The 26,101-nt window shown below is 40.4% G+C and overlaps 1 protein-coding gene across 2 annotated transcripts; it reads right to left on the bottom strand.

Moving 5' to 3' along the window:
- Positions 1 to 256: 256 nt before the first annotated feature.
- Positions 257 to 24,956, bottom strand: LOC125460746 (calcium-activated potassium channel subunit beta-4-like). Of its 2 annotated transcripts, none has more exons than XM_048548579.2 (3): positions 24,361 to 24,956; positions 4,889 to 5,016; positions 257 to 2,859 (listed from the first exon to the last, which is right to left on the bottom strand). In XM_048548579.2, the coding sequence occupies exons 1-3, from the start codon at positions 24,616 to 24,618 to the stop codon at positions 2,691 to 2,693; spliced, it is 555 nt and encodes a 184-aa protein (XP_048404536.1). In that variant the 5' UTR covers positions 24,619 to 24,956; the 3' UTR covers positions 257 to 2,690. The 2 variants fall into 2 exon arrangements, with proteins under 2 accessions (XP_048404536.1, XP_048404535.1); XM_048548578.2 differs by lacking the exon at positions 24,361 to 24,956 and adding an exon at positions 23,131 to 23,813.
- Between the last annotated feature and the right edge of the window lie 1,145 nt (positions 24,957 to 26,101).

Here is a 26,101-nt window from a genome sequence, read left to right on the forward strand (position 1 = left end):
TATGTATTCTCCTCTCAGAAAACTCTTAGCAACATTCAAATCCATTTTAACTGCCCAGTCCTTGCAATGACAGCCCTGTATTATGCCCAGAACATCACTGTATCTGTATCTTCTAAAGAAACACAGATCCCCTGTAAATTTAATTAATTCAAATCCTGCCCTACAGTCCCTGCTTGTTACGATCCCAGGTGGGACAAACCAGAACCCAAATAAAAACTGATTGATAACATTTGTTTTGTTTATTTAGTTAGCACGAAGGTTAGTCACGGAGACATAGTCACATGAAGCTGCAAATTTATTTTATCAACAGACATTTGTTACACACAAATAAAAGAAACAAATTAATCTATTCAAACATGGACGGCAGTTTAGAATGATTTTAAAACATACAAAATAAAATGTCAATCTGCTTCCTGACACTATCCATTTTAGAGACTGAAGACCAAAGAAAATATTTCCCTCGTTCAACTCTTTAGGGCTTTACATAACTGGCTCCTGACAGTTTCTTTACTATGGTCTGTGGAAGGAATTCAATTAGTTCTTTGAAGTCTTCTGATATGAAGATTTTAAAAATCTAAGGTCTATCATTTTGCAGTTCTCATAACCTGCAGATTTCTGACCAAATCTTCCTCGTTTGAAAGTTTCATAAACTAAACGCTTCTGCTTATCCTCAATGAAAGATTTAAAATAATCCACTGTTATGTATTCTACTGCCAGAAAACTCTGAGCAAAATTCATACCCATATTGATGGTCCAGTCATTGTAATGAACAGCTGAGAGTGACATGATGTCTGAATTACCCAAAACTACTCCTTGGAGAGAAATTAAACTTGCTTTTGAGCTCAACTGTAGTGTCTTCGAAACTGAATTAAAGCCTTACTCGACCCTAGATTCTTCTAAATGGTAAACAAAGCTAATGGCCTTACATCTTCACTCAACCTGTCATAAACATAACAGGGGTCTGAAGTCACCTGTTTTTTCTGGCAAATGCTGGATTTAATCTGGAAGGACTCTCTGAATTTGTTCTTCTTAAAAAGAAAATCCTCAGAAGTAACCAACACACATCTACTTCAATTTTTAAATCCAAATTCAAAAAATGATATCAACATGCAAATTGTACAGTGTGCATTTACATGTTGATGCTTAAATAAATTTTACAGAAAGTTAACAGTTAAACTTCAAATTTTAGCATAAAATACATCAAACTTGCAAAACATGAGCTAGTTAACAAAACTGGAAGAATTCCTGAACAATTTCTTTCATCAACTCAACAAGGTACTTTAAAGTTATTTTTCCTTCTTAGTAGTTTACCTGCTTTTATCTTTTAAACTTAAAAGTTTTAAACACTGGATTTTTTTCTTGAAAGAACGTTTTTACTTGGAACATGTTAAAACATTGGATACAAGGTTTTGAATTCTACTTCTTTCCTTTTGTAACACTTATAACTTCACAATCAAAATCCAACTGATTTGGTTTCTTAAAAAAAACAGTTTTACTCCAACCTTTGAGGATTTATAATGACCCTTTGAGAAAAATAGCTGGCATTGGCATTTGGTTCTCGTTCATATCTGTTGAGTTTTCAGCGAGCATTGATTAACCCCAGCAATGAATCAAATAGGAACCAAGGTTTCTACAGCACTCAACATATGACATTATAATACAACCTAGTCAGATGTTGCAAATGAGTTATTTTTCCCTTGCTACTTATGTAAATTCATGTTACCCTTTCACCCCAATGGCTTGTCAGAGATTTTCAAGCAGCAATTGTCACCATTCATGTAAAACATAATCAGAGTTCATAATTCACCACACCTGTAAGTTCTTTGAAACATATAAATAACGACTGAATCCTCAATTTAGGCACTTCTTGCAGCTACACGTGGATATATGATCATTGGTAAAAGAATTAAATGCTGCATGAGGCAAAATATGTATCAGGAAGCAATGATGATCTGAACTCGCCATCAGAATGAATGTTGGAAGCAGGTTCAATATAACATTCTAAAAGGGAAATGGATGAACGTATAAGGGGATTAGGATTCATTAGTTACCTCTTTCAAACCCCAGCACTGTCACAATGGGTCAAAAGGCTTCCTTTAGAACTGCATCAAACTATGAGGTAGATCCACAGGTCCTGGTGTTTTGAGCAATGCAGGGCAAATAAAGGAAATTCCTACATTACTCCCCAAAAGGTGACTGGACAAAACGTTCTATATTCACAGAAGACTTTATTCCTAAAACCATTCAGTAACAATTCCACTTTTACCTCATTACAAAGTACAGATCATCTTGAAAAAATAGTTATGAATAGCAAGGGTTCTGGGTGCTTTCTTTTAACTAAGGTTAACAAAAATGTTGGGCTGCTGTTAACTCGCAATATATTCCAGAAATGACGATGACAGAATGAGAAATGAATCAAAGGGAAACAGTTAAGATACATTACATCTGCTGCATGTTTTTCCCTCTCTCAGCAGTAATGTAATGGAATCTTCATGCCAAATTTCAAGCATTTATAATCAATCATCAAGCCTTCAGTCCTCCCAGCAGCTTAAATCATTCTAAACTTTGTAAATCTACACTTGCGTAAAATGATTTCAGGTCTTTGTCATCAAGGATTTGCCTTTGAATGCACTGTTGATTATTTGCCTGCAAGAATGCTGACTGATTGCCACTTCTTATCCGTCTTCTCACTAGGAGTACTTCATTTTCTGCAGTGCTTCTGCTCGAACGGCAAGACTCTTACCGCAAATGGTCAAAAGCACAATCAGGACACCCACCAGGAGTGTAAGGAGAGGCCAGAGCACACAGTGCAAAAGAACATTTTCATCATGGGCACGCTTCAAAAGCGCATCATCAGGTCTACAAAAGAATGCAAACACAATCTGAGTGAGCAGTACACTTTTTGAACAAAGAGTACACAAATAAATATTACAACAATTTAACCATTAAAGGAAGAAAACTGCTTATTCAATTATGCATGGCAAAACTACACTTTTCTCATTCCAAAGAGTCCTATTGGATTTCAAACATTAACTCTGCTTCTCTTTCCACAGATGCTTCCAGGCATGCTGAGTATCTCCAGCACTTTCTCTTTAATCTCTTTTATAAATGTCTAACCAAACACTTACGTTTTTCAAACTTGCAGTAATTTGCTGATGTTGTCTCATCCACTGACCAGGGCTGCAATTATTGCAAGTTACTAGAGATCACTTTCACAACATCAACTTATATAACTTTAAAAGTCTTTACCGTAATGGAACTTCCCAAGGCACTTCACAAAATAAAGTGTGACACTGAGCTCCATATCATAACTGAAAGCTCTGCAACACATCCATCGAGCGGTTCCAGGATGTGGAGTGGGTTTGCCTTTGGCATGCAGCCTTCCTCCTGCTGAGACCCGTATCCCTTCCTGGAGATCATCTGCCACACAGTGACATGGCACCCTCCTGGCCTTTCCCAGCATTCCCCTTCCTTCACAAACCACTAGGACTTTGCTTCAACTGGAATTTCTGTTATTCATCAGCCAGATTCCAGTATGTACAATCATGAATTTTGAGTATCCCAGGCAACAAGTAAATTCTGATACAAACTTGTTAAAACTTAAAATGATTAACACATAGAAGGAACTAGATGCTGGTGGCGAAATTTCTTAGAATCATTAAGCATTCGCATTTGATCCCTTTACCAATATGGCATCTGGGATATTTTGCACTAGAGTGTCTGCATATGTGGTAAGCTCCATTTCAGAACTGTGAGGGGCCTTGGGATGCTGCATCTTCTCAAGGTCAGCTAGGGATGGACAGTAAGCGCTGGCCAGCCAGCAAAACCCACGTTCCACGAAAGAATAAAAAATATTAAGTTGTTTTTCAATTAACTATGTTACCACATAGCTAACAAAATCAGTAACTTTTTCTGCATAAACATGAGCAGAATAATAAAAATAATGGACAGAAGTTATAAAACATTTCAGGAAATAAGTCTAGAAAATTAGTTAATTATAGTACAGATACAGGAATAATTGTGCTTTTCTCACTTCTGTTAATGTGGCCTTTCAAATCTACCTGATTGACTGAGCTTCTGGTCCTCTACCCTAATATTGTTTTATGGACTTGGTGTCAAATTTTGTTTGCAAACATTGTTCTGAAGTGTCTAGAGATATTTTACCATGTGCAAAGTATAATGTGCATGCAAGTTTTTGCACAATCAGTTTCTACGTCTACCACAGAGGCATTAAAGTATCATCAGGGTGAAGCTCAGACAGGAGAAATCAGGTGTGGATCATGCAGCTACAAAGCAACAGATTTTTCTTATATTCCTTCCAATAGAAGATTTGAGTGGGTTAACTGAAGGCATACAAACCTCGAAACAACATATTCCTTTGTGCGTCATTCAGATAGTACTTAAAACTCTTAAAACCAATTTAAGGGCACCCCTGATGTTGGCATAACAATACTGTAAACATTTCTAACATGCTTTAAAACTTAGATAGCAAAGTGTGGGGCTGGATGAACACAGTAGGCCCAGCAGCATCTTAGGAGCACAAAAGCTGACATTTCGGGCGAAGGGTCTAGGCCCGAAACGTCAGCTTTTGTGCTCCTAAGATGCTGCTTGGCCTGCTGAGTTCATCCAGCTCCACACTTTGTTACCTCGGATTCTCCAGCATCTGCAGTTCCTATTATCTCTGCTTTAAAACTTAAATCTCTAGCTGTGAAGACAAATATCTATATCACTTGCACCCTCATATCAAATGTACAAGTCATTCTCAACAAATGTGCTGTAGGGAATTTTCTTACAGCTGCATATTGAATAAAATGTATTAAATTCAAGGTGCTTTGGATGTAAAAAATATATTTCTGTGGTTGTGCCCAGGGGATTTTCTCAGTCTTACCTTCGTTGTTGATTTATATAGCACATAAATGTCTGTGAGCCTATTTCTTCCTTCCAATAGTCATGCCAACGCATAACATTCTCTGAGTTTTTCTGATTGTCTCTTTCACAAGGAGGAATATAGGAACACTGTATAAAATGAGAATTGTGTTATCACATTAGGCTTGGATAAAGATACATAAAGTAAATAAGGTTGTAAAGAAAACATTAACAAGTAGCAGTACATTCAATTAATTTACTACTGCATCCTTTGTTGGCCATACTCAAACAGTGAAAGATAATGCTGTCACTCAGACATATCTCCTGCAAATTTACCAGTCTATCTCACATGGGTGATGCAACCCTTCAACTGACCGAAATATCAGATGCAAATAAACATATTGCTAACATCTATAAGATTAGTAGGTGTCCATGTTGGCGCCTTCCATCAGAACTCTGTAGATTAGGTAAAGAGAGTGAAAGGAATAACAGGAGAGTCTATCTCATAGAGGAGCTCTCTTTCTTTTGATTTCCAATTTAGTTGAAAGGAGCACATCTAAAACATGACTTGCTGTTAGAAACATCTAAAGGCTGATTCCAAAATGTTTATAGTAAGGTAATTATTTTAGATCCATCTTAATTCATTCCTCCAGAAACAGCTTAGGAGCTGGAATGTCAGCGTGGAATTGTTTCAAGTATTTTTGCCTTCATTATGTTACCTAGAAGGTCATCTCACATGTTGATCAACCTTTCTTAATATTAATCCTTGTATTTTCTCTGAACTGTTTGTGCACCCCCTCATCTTAAAATAAATTTGCAAGGTTACTTCTCAGATTTTATTTTAACTCCGTAGAGCAAAGCTTAAAAACTTCCTCCAGCTTTTCTGCAAATATCAGTTCCTTGGCCCCACAATCAGGTGTTTGACTCTCCTTTGTGCTTCCACCATAGTCTGTCCATTTGTATTATAGACACATCCTATCAGGTGGCCTGATGGCAGCTAGACCAAGATAACCAGCAGAACTTATGAAGAACAGTCACTGGGCCCCAAACATTAACTTTGCTTTCTCTCGAAAGATGCTGTCAGACCTGCTAAGCTTTTCCAGCTATTTCTGATTTTGTTTTCGGTAATCTTCCTGCCCCTGAGTAAGAGGCCTTGGTTCAAGTCCCATCTGCTCCACAGCTGTATAATATCATCACTGGTTAGATTGATTAGCCAACATATCCTGACAAAAGGTGGGAGGGGTGTGGTTCTTGTGGTGCAATGGTTGTATCCCTACCTCTGAGGTAGGTGAACTGGGTTCAGGTCCAAACTTTTCCAGCAGTATTTAATAACATCTCATTTATTTCAGAAAATATCTACACTAACAAAAGATTCTTCCAGTGCAGAGGTAATGTGCTCGCCTCTGGGCCAGGAGTACAATTTTAAAGTCCCATCTGCTCCAGAGATGTGTGTTAACATCTCTGAACAGTATGGCTTAAAAATATTTAACCTAATGAAAGGAGGGATCCTAAGGTGCCATGGTAGTATATCTACATGTGAGCCAAGAGGCTTGGATTCATGTTCCCTCTACTCCAGAGGTATGTAATGAACAGTGAACAAGTAGCCTAGAAGATATCCAACCTGATGAACTGGAGGGTCTTTGTGGCATAGTGGTAGTTTCACTATCTCTGGATCAGAAGGCCTGAATGAAGTCCCAACTACTCCCGAGCTGTGCCATAACATGCCTGAACAGGTTGATTAAAATCTTATGGGGGAGCTGATAGCCTAGTGGCCTAGAACTGAGGAAGGGTCACCGGACCTGAAACATTAACTCTGTTTTCTCCTCCACAGATGCTGCCAGACCTGCTGAGCTTTTCCAGCAACTTTGTCTTTGTTCCTGATTTGCAGCATCCGCAGTTCTTTGGTTTTTATAAGACTTTGGTGAGGCCACTCTTAGAGTGTTGCATTCAATTCTGGCTACCATACTACAAGAAGGACGTGGAGGCTTTGCAGAGGGTGCAGAAGATGTTTACCAGGATGCTGCCTCAATTAGAGGGTATGAACTATAAGGAGAGGTTAGAAAAACTTGGGTTGTTTTTTCTGAAGTGGCTGGGGGGAGACTTGATAGAAATCTATAAAATTATGAGATTAGTAGATAGGGCCATCTGTCAGAGTTAAATTGTCTAATAATGGGGGACTTGCATTGAAGGTGAAAGGGGAAAAGTTCAAAGGAGATGTGAAGGGCAAGTTTTTTTTAAAAAGAGAGAGAGGTCAGAGTCTGGAACACATTGCCTGATGGTGGTGCAGGCAAATATAATGGGGTGTTTGAGGGACTTTGAGATAAGCACATAAATAGGCAAGGAATGGAGGGATATGGATCAAGGGCAGGCAGAAGAGATTAGTCTAAAGTGGCATCATCTTCAGCACACTGTGGGCCGAAGGGCCCATTCCTGTGCTGCACTGTTCTACGTTCTATGTTCACTGTTCATCAGATGAAGGGTCTAGGCCCGAAACGTCAGCTTTTGTGCTCCTGAGATGCTGCTTGGCCTGCTGTGTTCATCCAGCCCCACACTTAGATACCTTCGTAACTGTTTCCATCTAAAGTATTGAAGGCAATGGAGGTCATTTTTCTCAATGTTGTATTTTCTAAAATGATACAGTGGTCATAACGTCTGGCTGTGCAACATCAAATTTTAAAATTTCACATGGCTGAAAGTAGCGAGGAATGATTTACACACACACACACACACACACACACACACACACGCGATTAGTAACTATTATTCAGAACTAGTACTCAGCAGCTGAAACCTTACTCTGCAAGGCTGCCATTTGAAAACAAGATGTGCTTTTAGTGAATATCGCTGGTCGTTTCCAATGATGGATAAAGGCAGTAAATAATGAAGGACAAAAACATCCTAAAAAGATAAGCAGTCCAGAGTAGGACAACTATTGCTGAAACTGAAATCATAAGGAAGTAACAAAGTGTGGAGCTGGATGAACACAGCAGGCCAAGCAGCACCTTAGGAGCTCTGCTGCTCCAGGAGATGCTGCTTGGCCTGCTGTGTTCATCCAGCTCCATTCTTTGTTATCTCGGATTCTCCAGCATCTGCAGTTCCCATTATCTCTGATCATAAGGAAGTAAGGCAGTTGATTGTTCTGGCTTGCAACAAACCTGCAGTGTCCTCCTGGAAAGGTGTGTTAATGTTATGCACATTGGGCAGGGTAATGACAATCAAGACTGTTGATTGAATGAATGTAACAGATGAATGAGCACAACTGAAAACGGAAGGACAAAAAGTGTTCTATATGCAGCAGGGTGAGGAATATCTCTGTTGAGAAGCAAGATACTTTTCACTTGTTATCTACGTTGGTGGCATTAACTATTCACAGTTTTAAGATAATGCAAATTGCCCTAAACTCCATACTTGCCAACTGATATAGATTTTATATTTCCCACAAGCAGCCAAAATTTATAACATGCTTAATGCTAGGAGCAATCAGTTCTAAGTTATGAGGGTATAAATGCCAGGGACTTTTATTTTATGTTATGCTTGATTGAAAAGAACAAATTTGTGAGCAGCTGGAAGAAAGCTATCAGATTCACACTAACTAATCTAATGTGCTGGAGGGAGAATCTCGAATGATGCTTTCAGCAGAAAGTGCAGCTCCAGGTTAAGAAAGAAAAAGAGTAACAGTAAATCCTAAGGAGCTAAGAATCATCTTGAACTCTGGGAGAATTTAAGTTCAACATAAAAGGCAGGGAAACATGAACCTGATAATAGGTTTTCCACAGTGTTGAAAAATCTGTTCTGTCACTTTAGTAATAGGTTGCTAAGGTATCGTGTTTAGTCAATACTGCATTTAGTCCCTTGGTTACTGTAAATATCTTAGAACAAAATCTTGTTGCTTTCTCATTCAGTTACTAGTTGAAAATTCAAATTTCTGTTCTTAAGTGTCTTCCATTTCCATGGGGATTGTATTACTCCTTGGACAGCTATAGCATTTTACAGCTAGCCTTTTCTTTAAAGACAAATTAAATAATGATGAACAATATAATTTAAAAAAGAAAAAACAGTCTCAAAAAGTCCTTGCCACATACACTGGAGTTCTGGCTGACCTGCTATAGGAAGGATATTATCAAATTGGAAAGGGTTGCAGAAAAGATTTACAAGGGAGTTGCCAGGACTGGAGGGTTTGAATTATAAGGAGAAGCTGGATAGGCTGGGACTTTTCCCCCTGGAACTTAGGAGGTGTAGGGGTGGCCTTACAGAAGATTATAAAATCATGAGGGTATAGATAAGGGGAATATCAAAGACTTTTTGCCCCAGGATAGGGAAGTTACAAACTAAAGATCATAATGTTAAGGTGCGAGGAATAAAATTTAAAAGGGTCCTGAGGGCCATGCATACATGGAATGAGCTGCCAGAGGACGTGATAGATGCAGGTGCGGTTGCAACATTTAAAAGTCATTTGGATAGGTATGTGAATGGGAAAGGTCGAAAGGGATGTGGGTCACATTGGGATTAGTTTAGTTTAGGAAACCTGGTCAGCATGGACAACTTGGACTGAAGGGTCTGGTTCTGTGCTGTATGACTATGACTGTATGGAAGGGTCTGGTTCTGTGCTGTATGACTATGACTGTATTGGAATATTGCAAAGTATTTCACTGAGAAAATAATCAAATATTTAGCAGTGGAAGAATGATAGACTGCCTTTTGCAAGGTGGAAAGAGGTGATGTGGAGAATGAGCCAGAGGATTGGAAGACTTGGGACAAATGGCAGAACTATTTGAAATAAAGTCATGGAAGGAGGGATTTGTAGATTAGGGCAGCCTATATAGAGAATATAATGGTTAGAGAGGCACATGGAGAGATAGGAGTGAGTTTTAAAAGCAACAAAAACATTTGGTGGTGAAGCTTTTGATGAACTGTATTTTAACATGTGCAGAACTCATAACCTGGCAAGGAAATGATCGGAATAATGGCTTCAAGCACAAAGACACAAAATGGGAGTTTCAACAATATTGGGGTCTGATGGGGTCAGAGTTGGAAATTCTTAGACAGAGTTGCATTTAGTCTCTTGGTTACTGTAAATATCTTAGAACAAAATCTTGTTGCTTTCTCATTCAGTTACTAGTTGAAAATTCAAATTTGTGTTCTTAAGAGTCTTCCATTTCCATGGGGATTGTATTATTCCTTGGTCTCAAAAAGTCCTTGCCACATACACTGGAGTTCTGGCTGCCCTGCTATAGGAAGGATATTATTAAATTGAAACTCAGCACAGAGGTAGAGAGAACAGTCATGTAGCATCATATTTTGCTCACTCTGAATGACATGTCAAGGAAGAGGACAAAGTTGGACTAAACTTTGGTGGATGCTGAGCAGAATAACACAAAAGCAACAAAATGTTAGTCAAAGAAAATTCTCAGTCAGTCAGTCATTCATTAAATAACTAAACGGTCAAGTCATCACAGATGATCAAAGTTGTCATGAGTGGGGCAAAGAAATTGAGAAGTGTTTTAAAAGGCTGCATGTTTACAGCACAACTGTTCCATTCTTCAGATAAAGCCACCATTTATAAAATAATGGAAAAAAGGACCAAGATGAAACCTTGCGTCCTTCATCATGGGGAGAAAGAAGATGCAACCATTGTTGGAGAGGTACGCATGAAGTTATGACAGCGTCAGAGGTAAACTATAAAGGAGGTGGGGAGGAGGTTAGGATGTTAACCACATGGAGGAGAAGGAGGGGAAGCAATAGCACACTGTGATTGCAGTCACAAAATAACAATGAGACTTTAACCAGTTTTAGTGCTGACTTTAGAGTGGATATTTGAAAGCAAGGATGGGAGAAGTAAACTCAGAGCCAAGCAAGTAAGCACAAAGGCAGTGTTAGTTTTCACACGTGTTGGTAAAACACAGCCTTACAGATCCACTACATCTCCCGACTCCTCCACAGTCACTAAATTATCAAACTCATCATTCCACATCCAGTAGTGCCTGAGCAGAAATTTCCTCTAATTCAACAAGGTTTTCCACAATATTTTGTCTTTTATATTCCACTCTGGAATGTGATTCCTGACTTTATTAATTCTCACCCATACATGAACTGTTTCTACATTCTGGTTTCCAGAGCTTGTTTGCCCTCAATATTGCGCTAATACCATCAATATTTAACAGTCACCAATCTGCCTTTTCCAAGCTTCCTAACCTTCCTAAGTGTCATATTCCCCTCTATATTCAGGCCCAAATCTCGATCAGCCTATAACTATGTCTGTGAAATGGCTATCCAAATGTACTAGTTTCTTTCTATTTGCATTCATTGTTCATCTGTTCTGTTTCAGATGCATTCAAATACAGAACTTTCAATTTTGTCCTATATTTGTTACCTCCAGCATCATCTGTTAATTTATTCTTAGACTTTTACTCTCTATCCCTTCCTGTCACTGTTTATTTACTAGTTCCCATATTAATTATTTCTTCTTTTGTCTCATCTCTATTGTTTTATATATGTTTCACAAATGTGATCCCTCACCCCACTACTTCATTTAAAACTCTCTCTACTTTGTAAGTGATGCAGCTCACGAGAATATTGGTCCCAGTATGGTTCATGCGTAAATTGATCCAATGGCACAGCCCACGCAAACAGAAAACTCACTTCTACCAGTCTTTGAGACACTGATTCATTTCCCTAATCTTAGTCATCCTATATCAACTTGCATGTGGTTTAGGTAATAATTCAGGTATTGTTATCTTTGGGGGTTCTGCTTCTTAAATTTAGTGCCTAGCTCCTCATCCTGACTGTACAGCATTTTGTTCCTCATCCTGTTTATTATGTTGGAACTTGTGATGATTGGAACTTCCCTTTCCCACTGTACACTCCCAGCTCAATCCTGAGCACTCATTCTAGACCCTGGCACTGGGCAGGCAACACAGCTTGTAGACTCTTGTTCACTCTTGCAGAGAACAATGTCAATCCCCTTTACTCTACCATCCCCTACATTTCCACAACTAGATTTATTATTGTCCCCCACACTTTAAAGGCTTCCTGTACCACAATGCCATAGTCAGTCAGCTCATCTATGCAGCAACTCCCTCTCACTTTCAAACAAGCTGAAGCAACCTCAAGCCTATTGGACAATTGCAAAGGCTCCTATACATCTGTCCTCTTGGTCCTCCCACCTACCTTAGCTGTAGCCAGACTCTCCAGTCCCTGACCACAGGCTAAGTCAGGAGACCCTATCCTAAAAGGTGTGACTGCCTCTTGGTACAAAATAACCAGGTAACTTTCCTTCTTGCAGGTGTCACAGTGTCTGAATCGCCAACCTTCAGCTCAATGACTAAGTTGAAGCCCCTCAAGCCACAAACACTTATTGCAGATGTAATTGCCCAAGATCACAGTAAAAACTAGGAGTTCCTGCATCCTGCAAGCATGGTACATCTATATATTTCAGAACGTTAATAACTGTTCATGGATTTAAAGAATCAAAGATAAACTGTTACACGTGGAAAGAAACAGCATTAACTCTGGAATTAATTATTGAAAGGACAATGGCAAGCTTATTCAGGAATTGAAGCAATTAGCCATGTCTGTGAGAAGGAGGAGGCACAATTACATGAACTAAGTTGTTTGGACATTTGCTTGATACAGTACAACTGATTTCCCTGCAGAAGAATTTAAGGAGTTAATCATGGTAAAACTTGTTTTGAAACAGACAGCTAACACCCAACATAATGAAGGAACAGAGGAATTGCTTCTGATAAAGAAGCAAGTTGCAGATTCAAGGAGTCCAGAAGAATAATCAATATTTTGACAAAAGAATCTAAAAATCATCAATAATATCACTCCATAGACCTGAAGAACACAAATCTGTATGAAAAAATCCAACACCAGAACAGGTCAGCAGCAGAACTTCAAAGAACAACACTGCAAAAGGATTGAACACAGGACACTTCCAGAGACAAACACTGTGGATTAGAATTGGAGCTAAATTCCACCATCAATCGGGTAATAGCCAATTTGAGTTGTGAGGCTTAACTTCGTTTCTTGAGGGCGTTGTTTCACTTGGTACATGCAATTAAGTTTAAATCATTGTTTCAGTACTAGATTGCCTGTGAGATTTCTTAATAAGTATCAGAATTAAGGGTAGCTTGCAGTGATTCACTCACAACTATATACATATAAAAATTTTAGTAGCCTTTCTTCACATCCTATTTTAAACCTTTAGAATAGAATACGCCTTAACCGCTTACCAGATACTCACGAAACAGATTACTGCAGGGGGAGAAGCTAAGAACCTATTCCTACAGGTTGAAAAATAAAAAGCAAAGACATAAATCCTTCCCCTAATTCCTTTGTTCACAACTCTGTTAAAAACTACACACCGTGCAAACTTGCACACAGAAGCCATCATTTATTGTCTTTGCGTTAGTTCACTTCCATGTATGGAAAACTAGTTTCCTTCATTAACTAACTTCAACTGCTATCCCTTTTGACATTAAAATTCTAAACTTTGTTTTCAAGTCTTTCCATAGCATGACTGCTCCCTGTTTCTGTCATCTCCTGCAGTCCCATAATCTTCTTGAGATATCGGTGTCCCTCTCGTTCCAATTTAGTGCTCAACCTATTACTTAATTGCTCAACCATTGATGCTGTGCTTTCAGCCCAAAATTCTAAATTACATTCCCAATGCCTCATTTTCCCACTTGTAGAAATTACTTAAAATCAAGTTTTCAGTCATTTGACCTAATACCTCCTTAGATGGTTCAGTTTTGTAATGTTGCTCCCACAAAGGCCATTGGGATATTCCACTACATTAGGAGGGTTATATTGTAGAAGTTGTTGCAAAGACATTTGAGTGGAAGATAAAAAGAAGACCATGGTTAAAGAGGACGCAGGGATCAAAGGTAGTGGTTTTGAGGGCAAGAACATTATAGTCGGCTTGAATGATGAGAGTCTGGGTGTCGCTAAGATATGGCGGATTTGATGATGCCAGAACACATTGAACTGAGCAAGGAGCAAACTGCATAAATCTGATTGACATGAAAAGCATTATATTAAATCTCCAAAAGTCTTCATGGAAAGTAGTAGAAGCTATTTTGCACAGCATACCAATAGAGAAAGCCATTTTCCAATTTTTACCAAAATGATCCGCCTTGCACAAGTGGTGGCAGTTTATTACACACATCAACAACAGCGATATGCATTAACCTGCAGGGTTTACGCCAATGAAGGATTCTCACCATTACAGAATGCTCACATCTATCAAAATTTAACATGTTCTATTACCTGCAATATATTCTGAAAAAACTCAAGTCTTGAATTGAGAGAGAAGTCCTCTCAGAAATCTTGACATTTTCAAATATCTCAACATTCATGCAGGTTGAAATGGATACAACTAGAAATTAGCTGGTGTTACGTCTATGGGTTTTTAAATGAGCATACGATGGTCACCAAAATGTCCAAGTATTGAGTAATGCCCAAGCCCATCACATCAGTAAAACAAATAGAGAGGCTTCCAAGACCAGTGGCTCTCTGCACATTGAGTGGGGGTCCCAGCCCCTGTCGAACCCACGTTGCAAAATTGGTCTGCCGTGAAACTAGCTGACTCTGGGCAAACTGCAATCGGGAAATCTGATCTCCAAGGTATTTTTAGAAGAACCACAGAAGGTCGTCACCAAAAAGTTTTTAGAAAGTAGTTACAACCAAGATTACTTTGTAATGCAGTGCCGAAGACTGTCCCTGGTTCTAGTCACTGTCTTTTACCAGGGAGGAAACATTTGTTAGACTGGGGGAGGGGAGGGTCATTTTTTCCTCTTTGATTGCCATTCTAAAAAACGTCCTCAGGGGACTTTATAATGAAGAATAATACATTTTAAAAATCATCTTCACTCAGACTTAAACAATCTCTGCATTGCCAACTACCATTGGTGTTAACAAGAACTACAACAAAAAAATGTTGTCCTGGAAAATGATGATTCAAGAGTAAACTCACAATTAGTAATAATATTTGATATATCTGTACATTTTGCCCTGTCTCCACTGTCCTGTAGGCAAGAGCATTCCAAAGACTACCAACTTAGTGGGAAAAGAAATCTTGTCTATGTCTTAGGCGGGAGATTTCTTTACTCTTTTCGAATTTGGAGGTATTCCACATGTTGGATTTTTGTAAATACCTGTGTTTTCCAAGTGCATATTTTGTTTTCTGAGGTTAACCTCATCAGTGAACTAATTGGCACTTTAGATTTCCTGACCGAGATGAATTAGAAGCAGACATGCAAACATTAGAGCTTTCCAAGCCCATGCCAACAGCAAAAAGATTTTAGAATGAGACCTGGAGATTAGGAGGATGTAGAGTTGCCAATTATAATCTTAAAAGGCCAGCAAGAAAGCATGAAATTCAGCACAATTGTCAGTCTTGGATGGCATGTTATCATACTAAATTAAACACTTTCTTTAGAGTCTTAGTCATATCGTACAGAAACAGGCTGTTTGATCCAAACAATGCATGCTGAACAAAATCCAAAACTAAACTAGTCCCACCTGCCTGCTCCTGGGCAATATCCCTCCAAACCTTTTCTATTTGTCTTCTTATCTGGTATGTCTTTCATTGTACATTTCACATTGTAACTGTGCCCAAATGCACCACTGCCTCAAGAAGTTCATTCCACGTGCAAACTATCCTCTGTGTAAAGAAATTTGCCCCTCATGTCCTTCTTAAATCTCTCCCCCCTCACCTTAAAAGTGTGCCCTCCAGTCTTGAAATTTCCCATCTTAGGGAAAAGGCAACTACCATTAATTCCATCTATACACCTCCACTATTTTATAAATTTCTATAAGATCAATCCACAACCTCCTACCCTCAAGTGAAAAACGTCCCAGCTTTTCTTTATAACGCAAACATTCTATACCCGGCAACATCCCGCAGAACCCTCTCCAGCTTAATAATATCCTTCCTCTCACTTGGCGGTCAGAACCGGATACAGTATTCCAGAGGAAGCCTCACCAATATCCTGTATAACCTCAGCACGATTTCCCAGCTCCTATACTCAAAAGGAACTGAGCAATGAAGGCAAGTGTGGCAAATAATTTTTTGATCGCCTTGTCTATATGTGATGCAAACTTCAAAGAATTATATATCTAACCCCCTAGGTCCCCTCTGTTCTACATCACTATGCAAGGCCCTACCAATAATTATATAAGCCTGACCCTTCTATGTTGTATCAAAATACAATATCTCACATTTATCTGGATTGAAATTCATCTGCCATTTTTCATCCCAATGACCAATTTCATCAAGATCTCTTTGTAATCTTAGAAACCCTCCTCCATTATCTGTTATGCCACCAACTCTGGTGTCATCTGCAAACTTACTAATCATGCCTTCTATATTCTCATCCAAATCATTTATATAAATGACAAAAAAAGGACCCAGAACCAAGCCCTGAGTTAGTGACAGGCCTTCAGTTCAAAAAGCACTCTCCACCACAACACTCTGTTCCCTGTCTTTAGCCAATTATGTATCCAATTGGCAAGCTCACCCTGAATTCCAAATGACCTAACTTTACTAATGAGTCTACCATGTGAAACTAGTCGAAGGCTTTACTCAGGTTGAAGAGAATGCATATAAAAAGAAAGTGTCTGGAAGGAAAATAAAGAGCGTTGAGTTGAAAAGAGCAAAAATAGAAAGGGTAGAGAGAGAATGAGTGGGATTACTAAGGATAAAAAGGCTCGACTGTTACTGAAAGTGTAAAATTTTCTATGTTCCAATTTTATTTAACCAAATTAATATTCACAAACAAGGTACTTCCTCTTCAAAACATGAAATGAAGCTTTTAAACTAAATTTCATTTGTTTCAAATATCTATTGCCATAATCCATTGTTATCAAACTTTTCACGTGTCAGTAACACAGACACGATCCAAGTCACAGGATTTCTGAATATGCAATAATGTTGGAATTATATTTATGTCGTAGTCAGATAAGATACTTAACAATATGTTAAGACAAATTGCTCAATACAAATTTCTCATTTAATCAGTTAGAAAAATGAAGGTCCACCATCCAGTAATAAATATGAATACTTCGGCATTTGTCTTTGTAATGCATTCACTATGTTAAATACATACTCCGAAGGGTAAATCTATCACCAAGACAAAGTTTCTTGTTCCATTACAATCTGGCATGACTAAACACACACAATAAATCAAAGGCACACACTTTTTTCACGCATTTTTACATTGAACACACGTGACGATAAATGATTCAAATCAATAAGACAATGATTGGCCTTCCCAAAAGTGTTATGTAAGAAAAAACAACATTCAATGAATTGAATACAAATGTAGTAAACCTTTGTTAAGCATGCAACTTATAAATTATCAATATTTTTAAGTTGAAAAAAAATTACAAAACTACTTTTGAAATATTCTGATCTTTGATTTTGTTTCAATTTTCTGAAGTGTTTTGGAGATGAAGTATTTGAAACTGGAATGACTCCTGTGTTGTAAATATAGTAGGGTATTTCCTCATCAGTAGATTGTCTGAACAATGATGATTTGACTAGTTAGCTTTCTTTCAGCAGCATGTGTTAATATTAGGCACTAGGAGAACTCTCTCTCCACTGGTTGGTGACCTTGGATATTAGCACCCAACTAAACAACAAGAACAGTCAAAGAAGATATAGAAAATAAATGTTTCATCTAGAAGACAAAATCAACGGCATTGCAGGACTGTTTATATGACACATATGGTAGGCCATATTTTGTACTCAGGTACTGGAAATCCACAAATTATCATTCAAATGTAACTGTGCTACTTACTGAATTGTGTTTAAGGGTTACATTTTAGAGAGGCTCAAATCAGATGGCATTACAAATGGGAGAAAATGAGTTTACAAAATAACTGCACATATTTAACTTTGATTTTAGATGAGCTCGGTTATGTGTCAGGCCAATCACCATTGCTCCTGTGGTTTTGGAGTAGATCTGTAGCTTGGGCTGTGGGCATTGAGGGTAGTTGCTTCACCAAACTGGTTTTTTTGTTTTGTAGACATTTCATTGCCGTGCTTGGTAACATCCTCAGTGCAGCCTCCGATGAAGCATCGGTCTGTTTTCCTCACTCCCGGGTTTCCTTCATAGTGGAATGCATATGGGGTCGAGTTCAATGTGTTTATTAATAGTATGCTTCGCGGAGTGCCACGCTTCCAGGAATTCTCATGCTTGTCTCTGCCTAGCCTGTCTCAGGATCTTGGTGTTGTCCCAAGAAGTGGTGGTTCTCCTTGTCCATGTGGATTGAGATCATTAAGTATTGGTCATGTCTTTTTGTAGCGAGTTGGTGTTCTACTCTTGTCGTTAGTTTCCTTCCTGTTTGTCTGATGTAGTGTTTCTCGCTGTCTCTGCAGGGGATCTTGTCAATGACATTGATCCTGCCCATGGCAGGGAGTGGGTCTTTAGTTCGGCTGAGCAGTTGTCATAGGGTTGATGTGGGCTTGTGTGCCACTCTTGATGCCCAGCAGTCGTAGGAGTCTTGTGGTGAGTTCTAACAAGTTCCTGATGTAGGTTAGTGTGATGAGTGGGTCGGGGCGTGTAGAATCTTTCTGATGCTGTTCGTGTCAGCATCTTCTGACCCAATTCTTTGGATATCCATTATCCTTGAACACTTGGAAGAGGTATTGTTCTTCCCCTTGGCGTAGTTCCATATTGCTGCAGTGTGCTGTTGCCCATTTAAACAGTGTTTGCACGCAGCTTTGTTTGTGCATGCTGGGATTGTCACTGTTGAAGTTCAGTACCTGGTCTGCGTGTGTGGTGTTTTGGTGTATTTTCGTTTGCAGCTCCCCATTTTAGGTTAGATTAGATTCCCTACAGTGTGGAAACAGGGCCTTCGGCCCAACAAGTCCACACCACCCCTTGGAGCATCCCACCCAGACCCATCCCCCTATAACCCATACACCCCTGAACACGACGGGCAATTTAGCACGGCCGATCCACCCAACCTGTGCATCATTAGACTGTAGGAGGAAACTGGAGCACCCAGAGGAAACCCACGCAGACACGAGGAGAATGTGCAAATTCCGCACAGACAGTTACCCGAGGCTGGAATCGAACCCGGGTTCCTGGCACTGTGAGGCTGCAGTGCTAACCACTGAGCCACCGTGTCACCCTGGGAGTTGTTGGTTCTTCTCCTCCTCTCTAGTGAATTTTATTCCGATGAGGGTGTTGTTTATAAGTTTGTGTGTCTCTACTAATTTGGTCTGTTTAACGATGACAAATGTATAATCTCCGTAGCATATCCACTTTTTAGGTTGGAGTTGCAGAAGGGCCATCCTTTCTAGCCTTTGCATCACTGCTTCTGCTATGAGTCCAGAGATAGGCAATCCCATGGGTGTCCCGTTGATTTGCTCGTATGTTTGGCCATTGAAGGTGAAGTGGGTTCTCAGGCATAGGTCCAATAGTATTAGCATGTTACCCTTGGAGATGGTTTCACTGGGGTCATATTCTTGTTCAAGTAGTGTTGTCATTGTTCCCCTTGCTAGTGACAAGTCTATTGATGTGAATAGGGCAGTGACATCAAACAATATCATGGTCTCTTCTATCTTTATGCCTTTGATGGAGTTGAGGAATTCTTGGGCTGAATGGATAGAGTGGGGTGACTTGTTGACTTGGTGCCCGAATCTTCATTGTAGTTCCTTTGCTAACCTGTGTGATGGAGTGCCTGGGTCTGAGGGGTCATTTGGCTTGTGCACTTTAGGGAGGCCGTCGAGTGGGGTGTGTTGGTTCCTTCAGGTTCCATTTTTAAGAAGTCTGTTTTGTTGATCTGTCCAGTTTGCTTAAGTCTTTGTAGCATGTGAAGGATTTTTTGCCTAGTTGCGGTGTCAGGTTAGTCTGTACTGGCCAGTATGTGTTCTCATCAGCAAGCAGTGTTTGTGCCGTTGAGATGTAGTCCCTTTTACTCATTATCACTGCCAGGAACCCTTTGTCTGCAGGTAGTATAGTGATGTTCTTGTCCTTCTTTAAATCTGTCCAGGGCTTGTCTTTGCTGTGCGTTGAAGGTGGTGAGTTCCCTCTTTCTGGTTAGTGTTAGGACTACTATCTGTCTTATAGTTTGTACTGTTTCTTCATTGATATTGTTGGTCTTGAGTGTGGCTTCCAGTGTAGATGGCCATTCTGTTTTATTGGCTTCCCTGTAGTTGTAGTTCAGTCCTTGGGTGAGAACTACTTTTTCCACGTCTGTCAGTTTCCCGTCGGAGAGGTTTCTTATCCATGTGTCAGTTCTGTTCTTGTCATTTTTGTGGGTAAGGGTGGCTAGCTTGTCATGCAGGGTCTGTCTTTTCTTGGCTTTTGTGGTCTGTTGGCTGATGTTAATGGCTCATTCCATGTCAGTTGTCCAGTCTTGATTGGTAGCTTCCAGGAATAACATTTTTTGGTACATAATTGCTCTGTTGTATTTATGGAGCCAGTTGGGTGCATAGTTTATCATTACCCTTACCATCTTGCAGCCATTTTGTACTGCTGTTTTCCAGGCTGTGGGTTGTTGATGGGTGGTTTGTACTTCACACTGTTGGTAATACCCCGTTCCTAAGGTATCCAAGTAGCGAGTAGAGTGGCTCGCAGGTTGCACTCTCTCATTTGGCATAGTTTTCCCATTTTCTTGCCAATTCAAGCATGTTGCACCCATAGGTCTCTAAGGTTTTAGAAGACCTGTAGCTCTGGTTGTGGGTTTGGAGATTGATTGGCTCCCTGAGCTGGTTTGTTGTTTTGCAGATGTTTCCTTCATGTACTTGGTTGTAGCCTCAGATGAAGTGTCGGATATGATGCCATAATATATAAGATGCCACAGTAACCATCCTAGCACACACAAAAGAAGTTGTATGTGAACACGGTTTAAAAGGACAACACACTGCAGCAGCACGGAACTACACCAAGAGGAAGAAAAATATCTCTTCCAAGTGTTCAAGGATAATGGATATCCAAAGAATTGAGTCAGAAGATGCCTACAAGAACAGCAACAGAAAGATCCTACATGCCCCAACACACTCAAACTACCCTACATCAGGAACACATCAGAACTCACCACAAGACTCCTACGACCACTGGGCATCAGTGTGGCATAGGAGCCCATGTTAACCCTACGACAACTGCTCACCCAAACTAAAGACCCACACCCCACCATGGACAGGACCAATGTCATCTACAAGATCCCCTACAGACAGACGGTGAGAAACACTACATCGGACAAACAGGAATGAAACTAACAAGAGTAGAACACCAACGGGCTACAAAAAGACACGACCAATACTCATGACTAGGACAACACCAAGATCCTGGCACAGGCTAGGCAGAGACAAGCACGAGAATTCCTGGAAGCATGGTACTCCACGAAGAATGCTATTAATAAACACATTGAACTCGACCCCATATGCATTCCACTACGAAGGAAACCCAGAAGTGAGGCAATCCATCTCAATGGACCAGAGTTTAAAAACCAGACAGGAAAACAGACCGACGCTTCATCAAAGGCTGCACTGAGGATGTTACCAACCATGGTAAAGAAACATTTGCAAAACAACAACCCAGTTTGGTGAACCAACCAACCTCAACACCATTACTCCTGCTTTCAGATACACTTTCAGCTGATAGGAGGATGCTGACCATTGCCCCAATTCAGCATCACTTAAAATGCCAACACCTTGCTGTCCTACAAATAGGCAGCCCTATTTTGTTGGGAGGTTGCAAGCCATCATATACCTTCAAAGACACTGATTCATGCAGAAACACAGTCCTGTTGGCATCATGGCTTTCCAGTACCTTGCTGAAATGTACATTCAGCATGATGGAAATCAACAGGACAAACGTCACCAGAATATTTCGTTTTAAGGGTATCTCAATAATTTCCAATCCTCTTTGAAAAAGCACATTTGACACTCTTCAGCACAGGATAATGATTATTGAACAGAAGTGGGAAGTCTGACCATCTTTAGCACACTGCACACACAGGCTCATTGTAGGAACATAATTATTTCTGTTTTCTTGCCTGTTTGGTTTTATTTCACATCTGGCAGATCCTCTCCCAACTAATGGAGCTCAAGTGAGACTGGCAAATATCAATTTTCATGTGGTGTTTCATAATTTGGAACTGCTTGCATCTAAATATTATCAGTGTTTGTACTGTTTACATATGTCTTGATATTCTTGCCCCAAAATGTAAATCAGAAGAGCCCAGCAAGTGGATTTGAGCTAAGCCAGTATCAATTTTAATGCTACTTCTGTAGGTTTCTTTTTAGTTGAACAACTGGAAAGAATTTCAAAAAACACAACTGTGTTATATTTTATTGAAATACAATTGTTTGAATGACACCGGGCTGTATTTTTAAAAATTGATTATTTAGACAAGTTTATCTCCAAATTACTCAACCAAGATTTCTGTGTCATTTACTCGGATGTGTGATTAACCTTTTTCTTTAGAAAAACCCCATAGCATCTATTATTGACTTTTTAAAAATGAATTGGCTTGGAATATTGGATAGCTGCACTTTATTCATACATTACTTCATCAATTAAGTGCATCCTGGATTTGATAACTACACTAACCTATGTAAATCAATACGACAGAGATTTTAAAAGGTTTCAAAATACAAATTACTTGTTGAATAAAGTCAGGAAGCATCTTTAAGCCTTTGTTCCATTAGTTGTTGTTCATACAAAACAAAAAACTTTTACTGAACAAAAGCTTTGCATTTATAATGTACCGTAGAGGACATTCCAAAGTGCATTGCAATGAATGAAGTACTGTTGTAAGGTAGGCAGCCAATTCTTGAACGAATAACGTTTGGGTGATGCTTTTTGATTGGCAAAGGACGGCCGAAACACTGGGAGAACTCACTCCTCATCGAATAGGGCTGTGGGATTTACCCACCTGAGGGGCACAGAGAACTAGGTTAAACATCTTATCCAAAAGACAGCACTTCCCTAGTCCCACATGGAAGTCTAACTGGGATTGTGCGGGGACTTAGAGATCAGACAATTGCCACCTAACAACACGATGGTGCATGTCTATTGTACAGTTAGGTAACATTAGTAATTACTGATTGTATATTCACCTCTGAATTATCTAAAAGTTACTGTATCTTTTCCAGAAAGTACAATTAATATATTAAAGAAACTGCACGCGCTAAATAAGATGCCGTGGAACATGACTGCAAAATATATACAACATCGTTAAACGTTCATGTCCCTAGGTTTATTTTAAGCCTCTTTAGAGTGACACAGCAACAGCTCACTTTACCTTAGGGTTTCGAATGAGTTGTTGTTCGTCATAATGGAGCAGCGCTTGGCTGTTAGTTTGGGAATTGTTTACGAAGATCTGGAGACAGGGATAGAGCGACGTGCCTTTGCAATTTGCCCCACATGTGAAAGTGCACTCAGACATCTCAGCGATTTGCCGCAACGACAGCACCGTACAGTTAGCAGCCTTACACTGCATGTTGTTCAGCGTGGGGTTTAACCAGCAAAAGCCAAGGATGAATAAGGAGACGATGCCGGAGACTATGAGGAAGAAGCCGAGCCTAATGCTTTTATCCTCGGCCTCGGAATACTCATAAGTGACCCTGGGCTTCGCCATCAGATGGCGACTCGCTCGCCCTGAGGAAGTTCTCAACACATCCACAATCTAGTGCAGGCTTTAGCCCTGGGCAACCGCTTTAAAAACTTTCCACAGTTCAGCCTCGACAACCGGCGGCTAAAACTCCTGAATAACTTCGTTGTTGTTGCAGAGGAAATATCCGCATTTTGTTCGCTTTCTTTTTGGGCATGTAAAAGCTACGTGCGGCTTTCCCTCTAGCCCCGATGCCGCTGTGCAAAGCCTGTCAGTTACATCTGGATGAGGTAAGCTACTTAGATAGAAATAGCTCACAGCTCTCAGCGGCTGCTGTTTACTAACTGCTCTGCTAAGGATCATATCTGCCAGACTGAGCTGCCAGGCAGTGGGAGGGTCTCTGTGCTAATGATGCCCCCGAGGAACTGGCAGATGGCATTTCTGGATCCGCCTTTGGGTGACAGAGACTCCCCACTACAGAGTAGGGCTGTGGTACAAGGCATTTCCCTGAGGGCTGCAGCCTGGGCGTGTTTTACCTACAGAACCCTATGTCCCAATAGGACAGCATTTAAACCAGAAATAAGTCTCCAATTTATAGCATCCGCAGTTCTTTCGGTTTTTATTTCGTATTTAATCCGTCCTTCCTATCAACCGTTCACTAAGTATTAAAGTTCTCTCACTGTCCGCAACAGAGCACGTTAAGTTCATTATATGGTTGAGGAAGGCATGTCACAGTCACATAATAGAATTCTAAATAGAACCAGAACTTGCGCTAATGTAACTGATACATTGATCAGATAAAATACATAAACTTGTGAATAAGGATGCTGTCGTGAGTTTCAAATAGAAGAGTCTGAAAGAATCTCTCCAGATGCAGAAGTCATTCCGAGAGGTCCATCAATAACTTTGCGCTATATTTACCTGGCGCCCATCTCCGTTCCCGAGGTGATCCTGTAAAATGTTAAACCAGGGCAGCAGCACGTCGCGAAGAAGCGGCGGAGAGACAGAGCAGTCCATTTCATGCCCACGATCTGTTAATTGAACCTGGCCCAGCAGAAAGCGGCTTTCCTTCCCTCTAACATTTTTCTTTCCTGCCTGTGTATAAATCACATCGTGGCGGTGGGGCGCGTGGAATTTTTTCCAGTTCCTCCAATTCCTCTCTGGGCAGTCCGATAGCATCAAAGAGCGCCAGAAATCGCGGAGATTTGGAGCACAGTTTGCGCCCTGAAACAGCAGCAGTAGCGATGAATTTCCATTGTATAACACTGCCGCCAGGGCACGGCCTAACGCCCGGGGGGGTCCAACAAATCACCCTACTGGATTCTACGGAACTTACTCACTGAATGCTGCAAGATGCCTGCAAGGCTGAAAGATAGTGTGCTTTTACCTCCAGCTTCATTTGGAGAGGGGGTACGCTATTCCTCGTCTCGAACCCCTTCGTGGTCACAAAGCCACCCCAAGAGCCCGCCCCCTGCTTAAGGCTAACGGGGTGCCACCGGCATTTCAGTCAACTTCATTCCCGCAACTACCACCAGTCATATGACTGAACGCATACACGCTTACTCAAAACTACAAGCTAGATTCTTCACATTCCCCCGCCCCCAAAAAGGGGCTGTAGTTAACGTAGATAGCTTTCTTTAATAACGTACCTCCAGTGTGAGTACTGTTTTCGGTGATCAGCCACCCCACCGCCAGGGTCTGTGGAAAACGGGGGGGGGGGAGACTTGGAAAGATTTAGGGGGGCGAAGGTGGTGGTGGCGGCGATTGAAGGCACGGCTGCCAAACGGCGGCGTGGTTCAAACATGGGGATGGCTTAAGAGGCCAGAAACCTCCTGTAGGAGGTTACACTGTTGGACATGCTCTCTTCTGGTGTCAACAACAGTGTTGGACTCAAAACTCATCAATTCTGTTCCTTGTCCTTTCAACGATGGAAGTGATGAATTATTTGCTTACCATTCGGTTTACGTTTAACCAGAATGATGGGAGGAATAATCCACGTCAAGCAGTCTCATCATCTCACCTCACACTATGTATCTAGGAAATGGGATCAGGGTACAAATGAAGGTTGTGTATAGAACTTCTCATCTTCCTCTTCGGAACTAGCACCCTGCAAGGATCCGCGAATTAATGTCTTCGCTGCCTTAACCGTGTCATACTCAGTCTTCAGTTAGCGAGGTCATTAGCTAATTGACCCGTCCTGGAGCTCTACTACAGCAGGACCTATGAGAAAGGCAGGACGAGTTGGACGGAAAGCGTTCCTCATCTCAGACTCCTACCTTTTGAAGAAACAACTGCTCAGAATGTGTCGGGTATGTCAGTAGCTTTGCCAGCTGAAGAAAGGGAGGGAACTGTTTGGTTTTGTAAGTTACTTGCTGTGCTTTAAAGAAATGCATAGAAATGCCATAAAAGGAAAAGTGTTAGGAATATTTAGCCAGACATCGCAAAACAGTCCGTACAAAACAAAAAATGGATTATTCCATAACGTTTGCACTAATCTGGTAGAATTTTCAGTAAAACCAGACACTGCAGGTGCTGGGAATCCAGAATGGAAACATTTCAGGAAATGTTTGCAAGCCTGACAACAGCTGTTGAAACTGAATTAGAGATAGTTGGGCTGGAGGTGGTGAAGGGCCAAAGAAACCTTTTACAACTGCAAAACCAA

This window comes from Stegostoma tigrinum, chromosome 18 (genome assembly GCF_030684315.1).
Source record: "Stegostoma tigrinum isolate sSteTig4 chromosome 18, sSteTig4.hap1, whole genome shotgun sequence".
NCBI classification, from domain to species: Eukaryota; Metazoa; Chordata; class Chondrichthyes; order Orectolobiformes; family Stegostomatidae; genus Stegostoma; species Stegostoma tigrinum.